At 44.1% G+C, this 17,699-nt stretch overlaps 1 protein-coding gene across 4 annotated transcripts in view; it reads left to right on the top strand.

Annotated features, from left to right (window-relative positions):
* The window catches only part of fhod3a (formin homology 2 domain containing 3a), a 48,417-nt gene extending 31,729 nt beyond the window's left edge, over positions 1–16,688 (top strand). The window contains exons 11-29 of one of the 4 annotated variants that reach the window (XM_058619164.1): positions 1,374–1,487; positions 1,654–2,073; positions 2,944–3,003; positions 3,488–3,622; positions 4,068–4,118; positions 6,035–6,252; positions 7,818–8,156; positions 8,777–9,474; positions 10,180–10,320; positions 11,012–11,170; positions 11,436–11,618; positions 12,765–12,884; positions 13,390–13,551; positions 13,845–14,035; positions 14,149–14,353; positions 14,497–14,520; positions 14,717–14,924; positions 15,026–15,190; positions 15,333–16,688. In XM_058619164.1, coding sequence (XP_058475147.1) covers positions 1,374–1,487; positions 1,654–2,073; positions 2,944–3,003; positions 3,488–3,622; positions 4,068–4,118; positions 6,035–6,252; positions 7,818–8,156; positions 8,777–9,474; positions 10,180–10,320; positions 11,012–11,170; positions 11,436–11,618; positions 12,765–12,884; positions 13,390–13,551; positions 13,845–14,035; positions 14,149–14,353; positions 14,497–14,520; positions 14,717–14,924; positions 15,026–15,190; positions 15,333–15,415 — 3,676 coding nt within the window. In that variant the 3' untranslated portion in view covers positions 15,416–16,688. The remainder of the gene's footprint in view (positions 1–1,373; positions 1,488–1,653; positions 2,074–2,943; positions 3,004–3,487; positions 3,623–4,067; positions 4,119–6,034; positions 6,253–7,817; positions 8,157–8,776; positions 9,475–10,179; positions 10,321–11,011; positions 11,171–11,435; positions 11,619–12,764; positions 12,885–13,389; positions 13,552–13,844; positions 14,036–14,148; positions 14,354–14,496; positions 14,521–14,716; positions 14,925–15,025; positions 15,191–15,332) is intronic. The other 3 variants (XM_058619165.1, XM_058619166.1, XM_058619167.1) reach the window with 3 other exon arrangements.
* The last annotated feature ends 1,011 nt before the right edge of the window (positions 16,689–17,699 follow it).

Here is a 17,699-nt window from a genome sequence, read left to right on the forward strand (position 1 = left end):
CTTATGTTTGAAAGGGACTGAGAAGAAGTTTCAGACTTATTTAATCTCACAGCTTCACCTTGAAACGTGAATGAATTAATCCACAGGTCAAAACAAGGTAGAACTGTCAGTTAAACCTTAAAGAAAGTTAAACAACTTGTGTGTAATGACCAAAAATTGTCATGATAAGCGGTGTTAAAGACAAGATGATGAATGATTTCACATAACTTCATTGGGGCAGGGTATGTTACAGGTTAACTAGAAAAGTTCTGACTGTCATATACGACCACTTTCTGCTCCAGGTCACTGTCAGGTTTCCTTCCGTCCATGTAAGTTCAAAGTTCAGTGCAACAAAAACGGATGATAAGTTGACCTCTGTGACCTCCTGTTTATGTTTTTCTACCCGTGCTGCTACCCACTTACATGCTATAACAGCCTTCATGTGACATTAAGCACTCCGAGTGGGTTTCTTTGTTCCCCCAATGAAACACTGGCAAAACCTCTGCTCCACTAAAAGAAATAAAACAGTTCTAAAGCAGCAGCACAAGCCTTTAGGGTAGGCATATTAAACCAGCACAGGCTTCAGTGTTGTGTTGTGTTGTGTGTATATGCACAAAGTGTGCGGCATGGGGAGCCGTCTGCAGCTGTTCACCTCAGGTATCCTCTCATAGCTCTTTCTCTTCTACCGTGTGTCTCCTCCGTTACCCTTTTGCAGCCTGAATGCAGATTCAGCCCAGATTTGAATTGTGTGCATAAGTTCAGAGACATCACCCACAAGCAGACACCTGTTGGACAATAGGTGCATCCGTAGCAAAAGAAAATGGCACCTTATGTTACACGGCTCTGGTCTTGTGGAACAACAGCAGCGACCTGCAGGACACCAGGGATCATCTGGTATCACCGAGACAAACCACTTATGTGTCACTGAGCTCAAGGCCATTTTATATTCTCCTTCATACGTTCATTTTCCTCATTCCTGCCGTCATATTTCATCTTCTTGTGCATGTCAAACTCTTTAACTTAAATGCATGGAGTGTGTAATCAGAAACGTTATTTTTTGTCTTTATATCACGTTATCGCCATCTGATTGATTGTCATGTCTTTTTTTTGGTCTCGGAATAAATGTCTGTGTGTTGTAGTTACGCAGCTGTAAATGTTTTTTTACGTACCATTTCCATCTAACTCTCTCGCTCTCTCTCTGTGTGTCTCTCTGCTGTGTTCCATCCCTAAATCTCAGATATTTATATCTAGGATTTTAGGGATGTTGTATCTTTAGAAGTGTGGCGATTTCTGTTTGCATGCCATTCTCATGTATCGCATCATCTCTCCCTCAATTCTTTCTTTACATTCTCCACTCAACCGTCCATTCGTCCACATTCATGCCACCTCCTCAGAGAGGAGGAGTATGAGGAAGGAGTAGAGGAGGAGGGGGAGGAGACTCCGGTGACTGAGTCTGATTCGGATGAGCAGCAGGGGGCTGATACAGTATCTAAACAGACCACTCCCAGGTATTTTGGGACACGGTGGAAAATGCTCATGTTCTTTGATGCTCTTGTGTATCTAAAGGACTACATTTATGGCTGTTTTCTGTTCCTTAGACTCCTTAGACGTATTCTGTCACCATTGTCATTCTTTCATCCATGTGTTCCTCTCAATTTACTCCCTTGTTCCTAGCCCTGCTAGACCGCTTCCATCCATTGTTCATAGAACAACCCTGCGGTCCATCACCATCATTACCAGAAAGGAGAGCACAAAGGAGGAAGAGCAGAGGAGTCACACCGAACAGCCTCCAGAGTCGAGCCTCCACTCTCCCTCTTCTCCCACTTCCTCCCCTCCCGTCTCCTCCCCGCTCAGACCCCCATCCCCGCCCTCGCTTCTGGCCACCTTGCTGGCCAGGAAGAGGTCTTCTGTCACCGTTCCGGCCACCAAAGAGGTCAGTCCACCACTGCGCGGCAGCTCCCGTCCTTCGCCCGACCGTCTGCCCTACCTGCCCCATGCGCCCTTCCACCTCTTCTCCTATGACCTTCACGAGGAGCCGCCGCCACCGGCTCCAGCCAAAGCCAGCGAAGAGTCTCCAAAAATGACGTCTCCCAGGTCAGAGGACGAGCAGAGATCAGTGACCCATGAGAAGCACTGAAAGTCTTCCTTTTGTCTCTTCGACGTGGCACCTTTTTATTTCCCATTTTTCCACTTCTGTCTCTGGCTTTAGCTGTGGCACCACTTTTCTTATTCATCACCTCCTTTTTTCGAGTTCTTTTCTACTTGAACGCTCACCTCGAGTCTGTCACTGCACTTTACAGGATTATCTACATATCTGTTCTTACTTCTGCACTTTTTGTTTCCCACCGCACCCCCCCCCCCCCCCCTTTCTTCGAGTCTAGCACCTTTTTAAATTCTTCACCTGCAATCTCTCGTTGCTTAGTAGCATGGTTTTAATTTCTCATCCTTTCTTACACCACTTGAATTCCTCTTTGATTTGCTGGATCGCACTGTTTTGTGTTTTTACGAGCATATTTATGACCTGCACCTCTCCTGCACAAAGCTTGTTATGAAATTCCTATAGTCAGACTGCATTTTACAGCCTCGGCCCTAGAATTGTTCATTTTCCCAACAGAAATTGAGCTCATCATGTTCATTATTGATTTACCAGTAGCTTCAAAAAAAAATAAAAACTGGTGAAATGAGCTGTAAAGGTAATAATATTTGAGTAGTGGACTGTATGTGAGGAGAGACACGTTGCTTGGATTGTCTCAGGAAAATGTGTAAATAATTACGACAGCAGCTGCTAATCAGGGTCCCGCTAGTGTTTCAACAACATCGTCCCTGTTACGTAACAAGGTGTCACGTTCGTCTTTCACCATCGGTTTTAAACTGGCCAATTCGTCAGCGCGGTGTCGGGTAACCGGGCGACAGGAGAGGTCACTCACTCTCACACTTGTTTTTCTCACCTCTTCTGTTACTTAGGAATGGAAGTTTCACGTCCTACTCATCTCACAGCAGCCCGAGTACACCCACCACCTCCAGGTGAGAGGACATCCCTAAAATGCACACTCATGTTTGCACACGGGTACTTTGTGTATAGACGTACATGTGTGTTTGCAATGAACCAATGAACAATGTAGCTCAGTGGTTCCTGGCTTTGATCTTAACTCTCTCACTTCTGTGGCTGTTGTGGTCTACAAAATGTTCTCACTCTGGCAAAACTGAAAAAATATTCCTATAATATGGAATTTTAATGTAACCATTAGGTGTTTCCTTCCCACGAATGAATGAAGAAATGCTGATTCATTTATATTTTACATATAACAATGTGGAGTTTTGGCATTCCCCCGGACTCTGACTGTATGGTGCTTTACAGAAATATATAACATACTGTATATACTTTAAGCTCTGAATGTGCACATGCCCATTTTCCGCTCTTTCCTTACTGCGTCCCAGTCGTACAGCAGATTAAAACAAACACCTGCAAGTGAAGTGTTGGGCGTCAAACTTCTTTCGTTCTTCTCAGGCCCGCTCTGGGAGGTCTCTTGTCGTCCTCTTATCGACAGCACCAGGAATCATTGGCAGCTGAGCGAGAGCGCCGCCGTGTGGAGAGGGAGGAGAGACTGCAGAGGATAGAGAGGGAGGAGAGAAACAAGCACAGGTGAGAGTCATTGCTGGCTTTGACTTTTCTGCCTTAAGATGTTTGAGATTGAGAGAGTAGATTGCATTAAAATAGAAAAGAAATGTAATGTGCACTCCAGAAATGTAATAATGAGAGACAAGCAGATGCCAATCGACCCGTATCTTCTTCAAATAGTTTAGAGAGAAAGGTCTCTGCCAAGAACCCGTCATAAAACTTAAGGTTGTCATGTGTACTCTTCAGTTTAAGGACACATTAAACTTACAACACATGCTAAATTCTGTTTAAGTGTTATAGAAAAAGTTGCAACACATCTCACAGATCGCACAATAGCAATTAAATTCAGAATTAAGTGAAAACTAATGTGTAAAGTAGGTAATAAAAGGTTATAATTAACTCTCCTGTTGTGCAATAGGGTTATGTATTGTTATGATGCTTTAAATTTGTGTTTGTGTGTCTCTCTCAGCCGCGAATATGTGGATAAAATGGAAGAAGCCAGACTTGCACGGGAGGAGAGGTGAGTGTGTGTGTGTGTGTGTGTGTGTGTGTGTGCACCAAACCAAAACAACACGCATTCAGAACACTGAACCCGGGGGGGGGTTTGAGCCTGTGGTTTGGGAAGCTCGGTAATAGTGTAATTGTTTTCAGGTTAAAAAAAGGTGCTCTTCGCTGCCAGAGGCTACGGGGACGCTGAGACAATTTTCTTTGCTCCATCTGCCGGTTTTTGTCTCCTCTCTTAAGTAGCTGTATCTCAGCTGTCAGTCTGCCAGCGGCCTGATTGCTTTGGCTGCGTGCTGTGAGAAAATAAGATTCAGGATTCACAAAGCCTTCCTCGCTGAGTGCCCCTGCGCACACACACACTCAAAGACACGCACACGCACACTTTGTATTCAAGCTCATGTACGTTTAAACACAAACAAGTGGAATTTTGCAGATGGGTACCACAGGAGGCAAGAGATACACTCGTGATTTACTATATTAGTAAGGACGGATAACAACGGTCTAATAAACAAAATCCGATATGCTTATCATCACAAAATGTAAAAATATCAGAAGGTAAAGGTCATTCTTGCTCCTCTTTGCATTATTTTATGCGTCTAGTGGAGTTTTCTGTCAACACAAGAGACTTCAAAAAGAGACAGAAAGAAAGGCAAACTAAGGACAGTTAGGTTAAAACAGACATGCTTGAAAGTGTGACCACCTATATACTTCACTCCTGCACTTGTATATAATCTAGTATGGTAAAATAGAAATTCCTTTAACTTGGTAAATAATGATAATCTCTCATTTCTCGTCTTAATTCATGATAGTTGAATACTGCAGTCCTCTTATCTTAAAAAAAAAGCAGCAAATTATGAGCAAAATGCCCCACAATTGCATTGCATTACATGATTTAATGTAATCTTTACTGATACATTTATGTGTAAATAGCACTTCACTGTTTTATTAAGTTGAGATGGAGCTACGCTACACAATTACTTTATACAGTAAATGATTTTCACACATTATTGTGTTGTTCTGTTTCGAAAATCCACACATTTCGTAGCCTATATTTAACTTTGGCAATATGGTTATTATATAATAACGGTAATACAGAGATGCTTAGTAAATCCGACACATGTGGTATATAAAGTGAATTACAGATGTAATCGTACAACAGTAGACTGATCTTTTAAAGTGTTTTTTTAAAACTCTTTATCTGTTAAACCTTATGCAGCATACATAGCTGGCTCACTCACTCCATTTCACTATCGATACGCTATTACATTATATGTGCACTTACACACAAACACACTTGTGTTAGTATCCAGTTTCTTTAGTTCTCTGAAGTGGCCGTATGCTAATGAGCTCTGAACAGAAGCTCCACACATTCATGGATCAGTGGGAAAGAGGAGGGGTTAGAGAAATAAAAAGAGAGAGAGAGAGTGAGTGAAAAAGACAGAGAGAGAAGGTTGACTCGATGCCATAAATCTCAGTTCAGGTCAGCGGGTTGAGTGGTAGAGTTTGTTAGATGGAGAGAAGGAGGAAGAGATAAAACGGGAGGAAGGAAGAGAACGGAAAAAAGACAACAGAGGAGAGCTGATTGAGGCAACATCTTGAACAGGTTTACTCTGATTCTCTTCTGATGTTTGGCCTTTCAGAAGCCAAACTAGCATCTCTCTGTCTCTCTCATGCTTCTCTCCTGTCCTTCTCCTGTCCTCCCACCCTCTTCCATTACTCCGACAAAGATGTTTCTTCTCTAAACTCCCTCTAATTTCATATTTGGACTGCTGAGTTTTTGGCTCGAGAGGCGAGGAGGAGAAGAACCTTTTATATATTGTACTTTTGACTGTACGAAATGATGGGTAACTCGTTGTCTAGTCTCTGGCAATTCAGCCCTGTTTATTTGTCACCTGTCTTGTTGTCTGACGCCTCCGTCTCCCTCGCCCTTAGGTACAAGACCGTGGAGCGTCTGGCGGCAGAGGAATACGAGAAGGACCGCATCCGGGTCTCAAGGACTCGCCCTGACCTCAACCTAAACTTTGCATCCTCTGAGGCCTGGCCCTCATCATCACGCAGCAGCACCCCGTCCTCCTTCGCCTCGCAAGATGACACAGAGGCCGATCTTGAAGCTGAGACCCCGACTGCCATTCACACACCGTCTGAGACAGGTATGGGCTCGCCTGTTATGAACTAGTTAAAAGTTGTTTGACTGAAGATGAACGTGAAACTGTGGCACTGACTGTGTTTCTCAGTATAGCAATGTTTTGATCTCGTGTCGCCCGGTGACATTCCCCCACTGGAGGCAGCCGCAGCGACATTGCGCTAGTAAAGCGAGTAGGCTGAAAAAAGGTTCGATTAGGACTTACAAAACAGCAAACAAAGAAAAGTTTTCAAGTGAATTTTACTGCTCAAAATCCCAGTTATTTTAGCAGTTTGACAAATACAAATCTCCCTCCGTCATGGTCACCATGGTAACCTCCTCTATTAGGGGAAAAACAACGGAGCAGCAACTGGTGTTGTTGTTGTTTACAGTCTGACCAAAGAAAAATCATGTTTCAGTCCGTAATTGGAAAGGCAATTCAGATTTCATGCTGCACACACTGTGTGGTTTTTAGTCGTGAGGAACAGACAACAGCAGGGAAACAGGCCGTGGAGATGAACTTCAAAGTCAAGGGTTGTAGGTATGCAGCAAGACGCCTGCAACTCTTCATCTAGGAGCTCGTATTTAAAACTGATCTGGAGTCAGGAAAATACCACAAATAACCTGATAGCCTTATGTTACCGTCGGATTATTGATTTATGATCCCTGTCAGATTACATACACGCGCCGTTTCCCTGTGAATCCCATGTGTTTGAAGGAAATCCAGCGTGTGAGTGGCTGACTCTGAAAATATGAAAATATGTTGACAAAAAAAAGAAGAAGAATTTGGATTTTAACTTTAATGTTGAATTAGTGCGGTCATGTTCTCACAGTTTGGAGCTTTGAATCCCTCTGTTCGATTCTTTGGGGAGTTATAATCAAAACCAGAAGGTTGAGAGTTCAATTCCCAACAGAGTTCAACCCCCCCCCCCCCAAAGCAATCATTCTTAACCCTAAATTGTTCCTGCTGTTTAAATTAGCATGCAGGTGTGAGCAGAAGCAAAGGATTGTGGAAAATATCGAGGGTGATTTGAAAGAGGATATGGGTGAAAGGGTGAAATGTGTTCTTTGAAAGAGCTTTTTGAAAGTGCAAGTGTCAAAACATCGTGTGTCAGAGAACTAGGCTTGTGCTGAAGCCATGAGCCGAGGTCCTGTCGGCAAATGTATGAGGCCTCATAGAGTGCCATGTTTTTTTAACCCTGCCCTGACTGTGCTGTTGAATTGTGTGTGTGTGTGTGTGTGTGTGTGTGTGTGCGGCATGTACACAAGTGTGTTTTGACGTCAACAAGAACTTAATTCTTCATTTCCTCTTCATATCCTGGTCCTGTGACAGCCTGGCTTTATTGTTTACATTAGCGTATGTTTTTGTTTTCCTTGTAAGTGTGTGTTGACACAGTGGTGTCCCACATGCAGGCCAAACAAGCGCACCTTTACAATCAAAGGCAGCCAGGTTACATGTTTCAAACAGTGTGCTACTGCAGTCGTGCGTCTTACAGTATGTTTCTGTGTGAATGATGTGTGCGAGTCTCATCAATAGCAGTCAGTATGGTGGGGGGGGAACAAACTAACATTCACCCCTTTTTTCTGTGGCAGGAGAGGCTGACGACTCCAGTGCAAGTGTAGAAGCGGGGGAGAAGGAAGCAGAGGCCGCCGCTGAGGAGGAGGAGGAGGAGGAGGAACAGAAAGAAGAGGAGGAGGAGGAAGAAGAAGAAGAGGAAGTGCAGGAGGAAACTGCAGCAGAAAAGGAAGAGGAAGAGTGTGAGCAGGAACCGGAGAAGGAGAGGGAGGAGGCGGAGGAGGAGGACAGCGGCATCCTGAGCGACAAGGAGCGACAGAACGAGGAAGTCAATGAAAAGGACAACTGCTCTGCCTCCAGCATCTCCTCCGCCAGCAGCACTTTGGAGAGAGAGGAGAGGGGGAGCACGGAGGATGGTGGGTAGATTTTTACTACAACACTCGTTTGATTCACGTCACTTTCCAAGTTTTCAAATGCAATTTTCCTTTGAAGTAAGAGGAATTATGTGCCATATTTGGCACACTGTAGTACTGTACCTCGAATGCTTTTCACAGAGAGATACAGATCATACTGAATCAGATATCTGTGTGCTTTGAAAGTCTGTTTGACGTCACTGTGGGGGACATAAAGGGGTCATTTTAAATGAACCATAGTGCCAGGGATTGATGTAATGCTAAAAAAACAGTTCTTCCGCCCACTAGGGCGAATAAACACACATTTTCTAAGACATTAAATAAGAAACTTATAACAATGTGCATTATTTTTCACATCTGGCTCTCTCTCTGTTCCTTTGCGCTCTTTTTTTGTGTATATAAGTGTGTGCTCTATCCGTATGTATGTGTATGTACAGTATATACATATAAATTCCAACACCATTGTCTCAGTGACAGAGTTTACTGTGATATTGGGTGTGAAAACTTGTTGCACCTTGCCTTATTTATTTTGTTGTACCTATTTTGACTTTGATAAAAGCAATAAACGAAGAAGAAAGCATCCTTACATCCTTAAGCTCATCTCTTTTACTCTCTTTTTTCAGGCTTAAAGGAAGCGGAGGTGAATGAACCGTGCGGCAAACTCCTCAACAGCAAACTCTTTATGCTGGATATGCTGTACGCCCAGAATAAGAAGCACAGTGAGGAGGAGGAGGAGGAGGAGGGGGATGCAGAGAAGGAGAAAGAAAGAGGAGAGGATAAAGACAAAGACAAAGAAACGCATGAGGACGCTGAGGAGCAGCTGGACAATGATCAGGAGAGCAACAGCAGGACAGACAATTCAGAGCACCGTGGTAACATCCGTCCATTGGCTGAGCGATTTGGAGACCTGATCAAGGACCTCGGTACGTCCCACCCTCACTTGGAAGCTCCAGCCACTGAGCCCCCTCCTCCCCCACCCAAAAAGGAATCAGACACCATCTGGGACCAGCTCCTGGCCAGCCCTCGAGAGCTGCGCATCGGGGACATCAACTTCACCGACTTGACGGAGGACGATGACAAGGACATTCTGGATGCAGTGTCGATGGTAGGATGTGGGTACCTCCCTCCGCCGCCCCCTCCTCCACCGTGCTTCCCCCCACTGCCACCCAGGCTCGGCAACTGCCCCCCGCCTCCCCCGTTGATTGGGATTATGAGGCCTCCACCGCCTCCTTGCTTCAGCTCATCGATCCCCGTGCCTCCTCCTCCGGAGCCGCCTCTGTTCAACAAGAAGAAGAAGACAATCAGGCTCTTTTGGAGCGAGGTGAGTCGAGACAGAATTAACCCTTTTAATTATTTGATCAGGGACAAATTAGACCTGCTACAAACACATTCATGCAGGGGTGAAGTGTCACAGAACAAGGAATATAAGAAAATATGAACGTGATATTTCATGATATTTTACTCTATTGATTCTATGAAGTGTTGAATCAATATGTAAATATACTTGGAAGTACTTTTGTTGTTATATTTAAGCGGACTTTTGGCTGTTTGACTCTCTAGGATCCCAGTATATCGCAGTACATCGTATCGTCCCTCCTGTATCTGGATATGTATCTCCAGACTCTTGCCAATACACCACCCTGAAACAAAACTGTTTTTAACGACTAAGTTTTGTAATTCAAAATGATAGTAATTCATCACGCTTTCAACAACCGTGAAACAGTTATAGCCAAAGCATGCATTCAGTTCCTGTTTACGTCATTTTAGATTGCGCTTTAGCTCTATTTTGTAGGTTGCGTAGAAGATCCTGCAGGGTCACGATGAAGAGATTAGTCAAAAACTGCCTGTTTCCATTAAGCAGTTAAGATTAAGAAGTTATTAAAAAACAGTGACTCACGCTCCATGTTCCTGTGGCTGCAGCTATTTGTGGCTCCTTGTGTCTCATTTGGCGTGATTATTGTAGGAAATGGGAGTCGAACACATGTCTGTACTTAATGTCGTCCATTCTCGCTGTGCTTGTGAACAGGTGCGCGCGACAGATTCGCAGTACAGGGATTATAAGCGGAGTGAAGACTCTCTCTGGGCCAAACTGGAGCCAGTCAAGGTGGACACGGCTAAACTGGAACACCTGTTTGAGTCAAAGTCAAAGGAGATGCCCGTTACAAAGGTAAACATCCACTGCTACAAGCACTGTCCTGTGTGTCTGTTACATTAAAGCATTGTCATATGAGGTTGATAAAGTCTATCAGCTTTATCTATCAGCTACATTACACACTGGTCAAAAGAAACCAATTTAGTTTCATTCACAAAGATATATATATATAAATATATATATATATATAAATATACATATATATATATATGTATATATATATATATATACATATATATATTGTGAATAAAATGAGAATGCCGCTTTCTTTTATCACATGACTTGAGATGTAAGTGTCTGCAACACAAGACACCTCCGTGTTGTCACAGTGAAATTTCCGAGAGGCATTAACCGGGGTTTTAGCACCTACTCTGCTCCACTTTTATGTGGTAGTGCATTACAACCGTCCCCCGATAATAGCTTATGATAGCCTCAAGTTCTCATGAGCTCATGTCCACACACACACACAGTGACAACACGTCTGCAAACACTCACATCAACAAACAAAACACACATGAACGCACGCACACATACAGCACAGAGTTATCCCGTAGCGATGTTTCCTGCCTAATAACCAAGTAGTTCCTGTTTCAGTTACGATCCGTCTAAAAGTAACGAGCCCATAAAACAGACCACACTGGAAAAAATACGACAGAGGGAGAGAGAGACAGACCCAGCGTTGACGCCGTGTGTTTTTGTGACCTAGAAAACGGCAGCGGATGGCAAACGCCAGGAGATCATCGTGTTGGACTCCAAGAGGAGTAACGCGATCAACATTGGCCTGACGGTGCTGCCGCCTCCACGCACTATCAAGACAGCCATCCTTAACTTTGATGAGTATGCACTCAACAAGGAGGGAATAGAGGTGAGTGAGAGACACGAGTACATGATTGATGCTCATCTTCTTTTTTAATTCGTGGTACCCAAATAACAAACTCAAGAATCTGCCAATACTGATGGAGTCCTTTTAGTCTCCAACTGTGTAACAGATATAAATGCTGTCTCTTTTTTTTTACAGTCTGTGCATAGTAAAGGATTTTTGGATTGCATCGGATTGTACATTTTATCTCTCTGATATCCGAAGTATCATATCACGACGCCTCTTATCCCCCGGCTGTTGTTGCCCACAGAAAATCCTGACGATGATCCCCACGGAGGAGGAGAAGCAGAAGATCCAGGAGGCTCAGCTGGCCAATCCAGACATCCCGCTCGGCTCAGCAGAGCAGTTCCTGCTCACGCTGTCGTCCATCAGCGAGCTCTCGGCCAGACTCCAGCTCTGGGCCTTCAAGATGGACTACGAGGCAACGGAGAAGGTACGTTTGAGCGTGAAACACTGCTTGAAACTGTTATAAATAATAAACACATTGCCGTTAGATTCCAGCCACAGTAAAGTGACTGTAAACACAGAGAAACACACACAAAAAGTTTCATAAGTGAATCCTATTGCACAAAAACATCCAGGCGTTCAGCAGTTTGACAGAATAAACCTTGCCCCCGCCTGCCCGTGTGCTGCAGGTGTATACACCCAAACGCTCCCTCAGTCAGGTCTGATAGTGTTGCTTCACAGAACCTGTTTTCCGATAAAGAATGTAACAAAAACATAAAAAAAAAAACACTGCAGCTTTAAACAGTTGACAGTAATACAGCAAAAATATAACTAGACGTTGAAAAGTGGAGCCCCAAACCAAAGTCGATGTCAAATACATATTTAAAGCCATGCTATCGCTACCATACATCATAAGTGTGTGTATGTAATGTGTTTTTATCAAAGCCACGGTGCGGCTCAATGTGTACTGCATGTGTGTTACGTCCGTGTCAGTATCAACAAGCCTTTCTTGTGCAAACAACATCTGCAAAACGTCAACATAGTTACATCATAACATCATAACCAAATATGCAAGCTTATTAGCGGCGTCGCATCCTCTCCTCCCAGCACACCATGTTTTACTCAAGCATAGAATGCATCCCGGAGGAGATGGGAGTTCAAAGCCCAGGCCAGACAATGAGAAACATGCCCGTCCCTCCGTTTGCTGTCCTGCGAATTTTACGGCTTTCCACAGGATGCGGTTGTCTTTAATCTCTCCATGGAAGGCAAGATTCCCCGCCGCATGTTCAGTAGGGCCGCATTCCCGACTCAACCTCCGTAGGACGGTGCGGTTGGGGGAGGCTAAATGGAGGGCAAGTTACCGTGCAGGCACACAAGAAAACAAAGGGCTCATGTGCGTTTGATAGCGAGGGTTGACCGAGGCGGCAGCCTTTAAACAACATCCACTGACCTTAAACGACAGCAGATGAGTTGTTGTGCGAGAGAAAGTGCACCTGTTCACCCCTTACATAGACTAATGAGACACATGTGTCTGGTTTTCAGGTCTTATTTGCCTTCATTAACAATCTGTGTTTGTGTGTTTGTGTGTGTATGTGTGTCCTCCTCCTCCTCCTCCTCCTCCTCCTCCTCACAGGAAGTGGCGGAGCCGCTGCAGGATCTGAAGGAAGGTATGGAGCAGCTGGAGAAGAACAAAACTTTACGCTACATCCTGTCCACGCTGCTCTCCATTGGAAACTTCCTCAATGGCACAAATGTAAGTCATGAATGTCGCCTCTTTCTGCAGGTGCAGGATTTTTGTTGTGGTGTTATATCCACATCTGGACTTTGATAACGATTCCATTAAAAAAAAAAGCATTCAAACACTTAGCACACAAAGCCTCTTCCTTCTTCTCCTTCTTCTTCTTCTTCTTCTTCTTCTTCTTCTCCTTCTTCTTCTTCTCTCTTTAAGGAATCAGCTCTGTCTCTGGTCATAAGCTGCATGCTTTTTTGGCTCAACGATGCTGATGAGATTAACTCCTCAGGTGTCACAATTTGACATTTAATGACACTTTTTAATTAGGTGACACAGAGGAAGTTATTTAAGTTTGATATCCAGACCTAGTCACAAACCTGTGTTGTCTCTTCACTGTAGTGATTGTTATTACATGGGTAAGTTTACATTTTGTAGCTTGAAACTACTATAACATGGTGAGGTTAGATGTATTTGAACTGATCCGCTGTACTTAAAACCCTCTTTATCCATGTAATAATGTGTCCAGGCTAAAGGCTTCGAGATGACGTACTTGGAGAAGGTTCCGGAGGTGAAGGACACGGTGCACAAACAGTCTCTGCTGCATCACGTCTGCTCTGTGGTGGTGGAGAACTTCCCTCAGAGCACCGACCTCTACTCAGAGATCGGAGCCATCACGCGCTCGGCAAAAGTACAGTACAGCTTCACGCTCACGTGTAACTGCTTATAAATAATGAGCATCCTGTAAAAAAGAATTTCTGTCATGGAATTCAGTGACACGATTATGTTCAGATTTTCTGAAAAAGGCTACTATGACACTTTGAGACTCGGTTACTCCTGCTAATGAATGAATGAATTATGTGAAAGCGGTTGGCGCTGACTGGATGTTAATCTTTGCCGCGGTCAGCGCTGTTTCATGCGTGACGTGAATACTCACTATAAAGTGACATTCTACCAACAAACGCCTAACATCTCTTCCATCAGGTGGATTTCGATCAGCTGCAGGAAAACCTGTGTCAGATGGAGCGCCGCTGCAAAGCCTCATGGGACCACCTGAAGGTCATCGCCAAGCACGAGATGAAGCCCCAGCTGAAGCAGAAGATGTCCGACTTCCTCAAGGAGTGCGCCGAGAGGATCATCATCCTCAAGATTGTTCACCGCAGGATCATCAACAGGTAGTTGTCTCGGTTAATATATCCTGCAAAAAAAACAACAACATGTGTACTATTTAAATACATGTTTTCAGGACAATTGTGATGCGTCTTTGTCGTCCTCCCCTTTCTCCCAGGTTCCACTCGTTCCTGCTCTTCCTGGGTCATCCGCCGTACAGTGTGAGGGAGATCAGCGTCCACAGGTTCAGTAAGATCCTCAGCGAGTTTGCGCTGGAGTACCGAACCACCAGGGACCGCGTCCTGCAGCAGAAACAGAAAAGGGCTGACCACCGCGAGCGCAACAAGACCCGAGGAAAGATGATCATCGACGTGAACGCACCTGTAAGCATCGCTCAGAGGGACGTTCTGACTCTCAACCCTGTGTTTCTCTCCGTTTTCTTCTTTGCCCAAATCTAGTGCTGCTTTTTTTTTCCACCTTTTCCTTCATTTCCTTCTTTAATTTTCACCCATTCTCTCTCTTGTAGTCTGATGATGAAGAGGAGCGTGAGGTATCAACGTGTGTGCTGCCTGTCTGCATGTGTGTGTGCGTGTGCGTGTGCATGCAACCACTGAATGGAATTTCAAATTTTCCTTTTAACGTGAAGTCTGCGTGGAACAAGACACGATAATCTTTACAGGGTGGATGATTACAATAGAACAACATGTCAATGTTTCACTCTCTGTCGTTCTGTTTCATCCCGTCAGCCTGGTCGATGTGGCTCCAGCAGCAACAACAGCGCCCCTAGTGCCAGCCAGGAGGCCGAGCAGCATCAAGGCCTTGGCCATGCTGAGGATGCTGTAGAGCACGAGAACATGAAAGCAGTGCTGCGAAACAGCCTGAGCAGCGGTGACAGGGAGAGCAGCGGCGTGCCAGGACTCCGGACACGGACAAGATCGCGTCCTGGACGAGGAGGTGACAGGAAGTTACTTGCAGAAGTCGCGCACGGTAAAAAAAAAACCTTAGGTGTGCTTCTGTCTTATCATTTATCGCTGCGCCCCGTGTGATTTGTCCAGGTCGCACTGTGCAGGCGTGGACTCCACCCGTGGGGGACACTCAGGTCTGTGGAGACGACGACGCGGACGAGATCATGGAGCGCATCGTGAGGTCGGCCACTCAGGGTCCAGGAACCAGAGCTCAGCCCCGAGAGAGGAGGAGGTCCAGAGCAAACCGCAAGTCATGTACGACCTAACTCACAAGCAGATTATGTTATATGGCATGTGTGTGTTCACAAAGGAAGGGAAGTAGCTGCAAAAGTTTTAAATATCAAATAGCTGTCTGTAAAGAAAGTGGTATAAATGATACCTGCTTTCCCTCTGACAGTGAGGCGGACACTGAAGAACGGCCTGACAGCAGAAGAAGCTCTTGCTTTAGGACTAAGCGATTCTCCGGATCCACCAATGTGATCATCTGCTAGCCCCCCCCTCCCCCCAACCACCGCCCTCCTCATCTCTTTGGAAACACCTGGATGCCACGCCTCTGTCTTCATCATTCTGCCTTCGCCTCGGTTTACAAAGTTGAAATGTTACAAAGTCCCGTAGGTGTCGGCCAGCTGCTAATCTTCTGTTAACGCGCGCGTGAACAAAAACTGCAGCCACGATAGTGTTTTTAATGCAGAACACAGAAAGAACAACGAGAATGCAACGAATGAAGACTGATGTATTCAACTTTAGTGATGCTGCATATACACTGAGCTGAAACGTGTTGTTTTGGGGTTGTTGTTGTTGTTGTTTTTTTTTATTTATATCAACATATTTTAAAACACTGCATTAGTCCAAAGGCTTCACTCACAGACATGCTTGGAGGTTTCTGCAGCTGTGACTTTTGTTTATTTAAACTGTGAAATGTGGTCGTCAAGATGAGCAGAGACGAAGCTTCGTTGCTTTTTCATATCCAGTCTCTCCTTCCTGAGAGGTCACCGCAGACAAAGATGCTTATTCAGGATCTTCCTTTGTGACAGTGTTTGTTTGTTTTTTGCACCTGCACATTTCGACGCATGGTGAGCGGAGCTGTGTTGAGTGGAGAATGTGAACGGTTTGCAATCTGACGTGTGCCTTTCATTTTATAAAGGGACATTGCTGTACCTTTTTTTTTTTTTTTTTGCCAGATTGCTTCCTGTGGTGTTAACTGAAGCAACTTTCTTTTTTGACAAATTGTCCTCAATATTTATTTGCAAAGCTCGGACATGGAGCACCTTATTCAGCATTAATGAGCTGTCAATGCTGAAGTGAATGACACAGAAAAAGGACGTTTTTTAACTGTTTGTAAAGTGTAAAAAGACAAAAGGATAAGGCTTTTTTTTTTTTTTTTTTTTAATAATCTATTTGAAGGATATGCGGAGAACTCTGCATAAAAGACGTGTAAATGCCCTCGTCAGCTGCCAGGTACAGTGTGCATGTTTAGTGCTTTCCATGTTCTGTATTATTATTTTTGTGGTTTCCTGTAGAAACTTGTATTATAGTCTGAGAGAACGGATAGAAAGAAGCTGTTCTGTGAGTTGTGGAGAGAGAAAAAAAAAGAAAATGAAAGTGTTCCTCTCACAGCACAGCAAAACCTGGGAAACTTCTCTGCATAAATATTATGCAGTGAGCCGAAAATGAGACACTTTCACTTGAAATGCTGTGTATACACATTCTGCAATAATAAAACAAAAAAAAGACAAAACCATAAGGTGAAAAAGTGAATGATCATGTCATTTTTCGGGAGTCCTGTGGTGCCATGAACTACACAGTGACTGCTCGCTTTACTCATGTAGCATATAGTCGTGTTTCACTGACTGCAGTACATGTGTCCACGTCCACGTCCACGTCCACCACTCTGCTGTGGGTCGCTGGATCCACTCCGTGCTGGCGGCTCATCACTCTGGAGGAGGAGGAGAAGCTGCAAGTGTTACAAACACAAGCTGCTGTCAACCTGAGAGGACGGGTAGACATAGCAGGTATGTTTTCTGCACTGTGGTGATATTATACATATATATATATATATATATATGTATACACACACACATATATACATATATATGTATATATATATATATATACATATGCATGCTGCCTTTATAAATGATGTGCTTTGTATTTTATAACTAAATATGGCTCATTGTCACACACTTCATCACAGTACATTAGCCATGACTCCAGTTGGAGTGTGTGTGTATACATCCTTGTACTTGTTTGACTGTACATACAAGCCGATGATAATTGTTGCCCTTGCCCTCTTATTGTGTTATTTTATATATTGCCTCGATCCTCAATGAGTCCTGCAAAGCATGTTTACAGCTGGAGATAATATGTACAACATGTGCCATCGATGTTTTAATTAAGTAATGAATTGGTTTCTTTGCTGTTCTAGACTCGGTCGTCTACTACGAATGGCCTGTACCTGAAGAAGAGAGACATGAGAGAGTCAAGGTTTTGACATCTGTATTTGACATTAAATAGAGGTAGCAATCACCTCTAGTATTCATAAAACAATCCATAGCAACTACATTTAATTAAGTGTGATCTCAACAACTGAGGAGAAAAACTGTGTCCAGTTCGGGTTGCGTTCTACATGTTCCAATCTGAGTTAAAGATGAGCTTTACTGTGTTTATCTATAAACAATAAATAGTCTCTGTTGTGCCCTTTTATGCTGCATTTCCTCGTCCCAGTCAGCAGGGGGCAGTGTACACTTCCTGTTGGAAGAATAAA

The sequence above is a fragment of the Solea solea genome, chromosome 20 (assembly GCF_958295425.1).
Source record: "Solea solea chromosome 20, fSolSol10.1, whole genome shotgun sequence".
NCBI classification, from domain to species: domain Eukaryota; kingdom Metazoa; phylum Chordata; class Actinopteri; order Pleuronectiformes; family Soleidae; genus Solea; species Solea solea.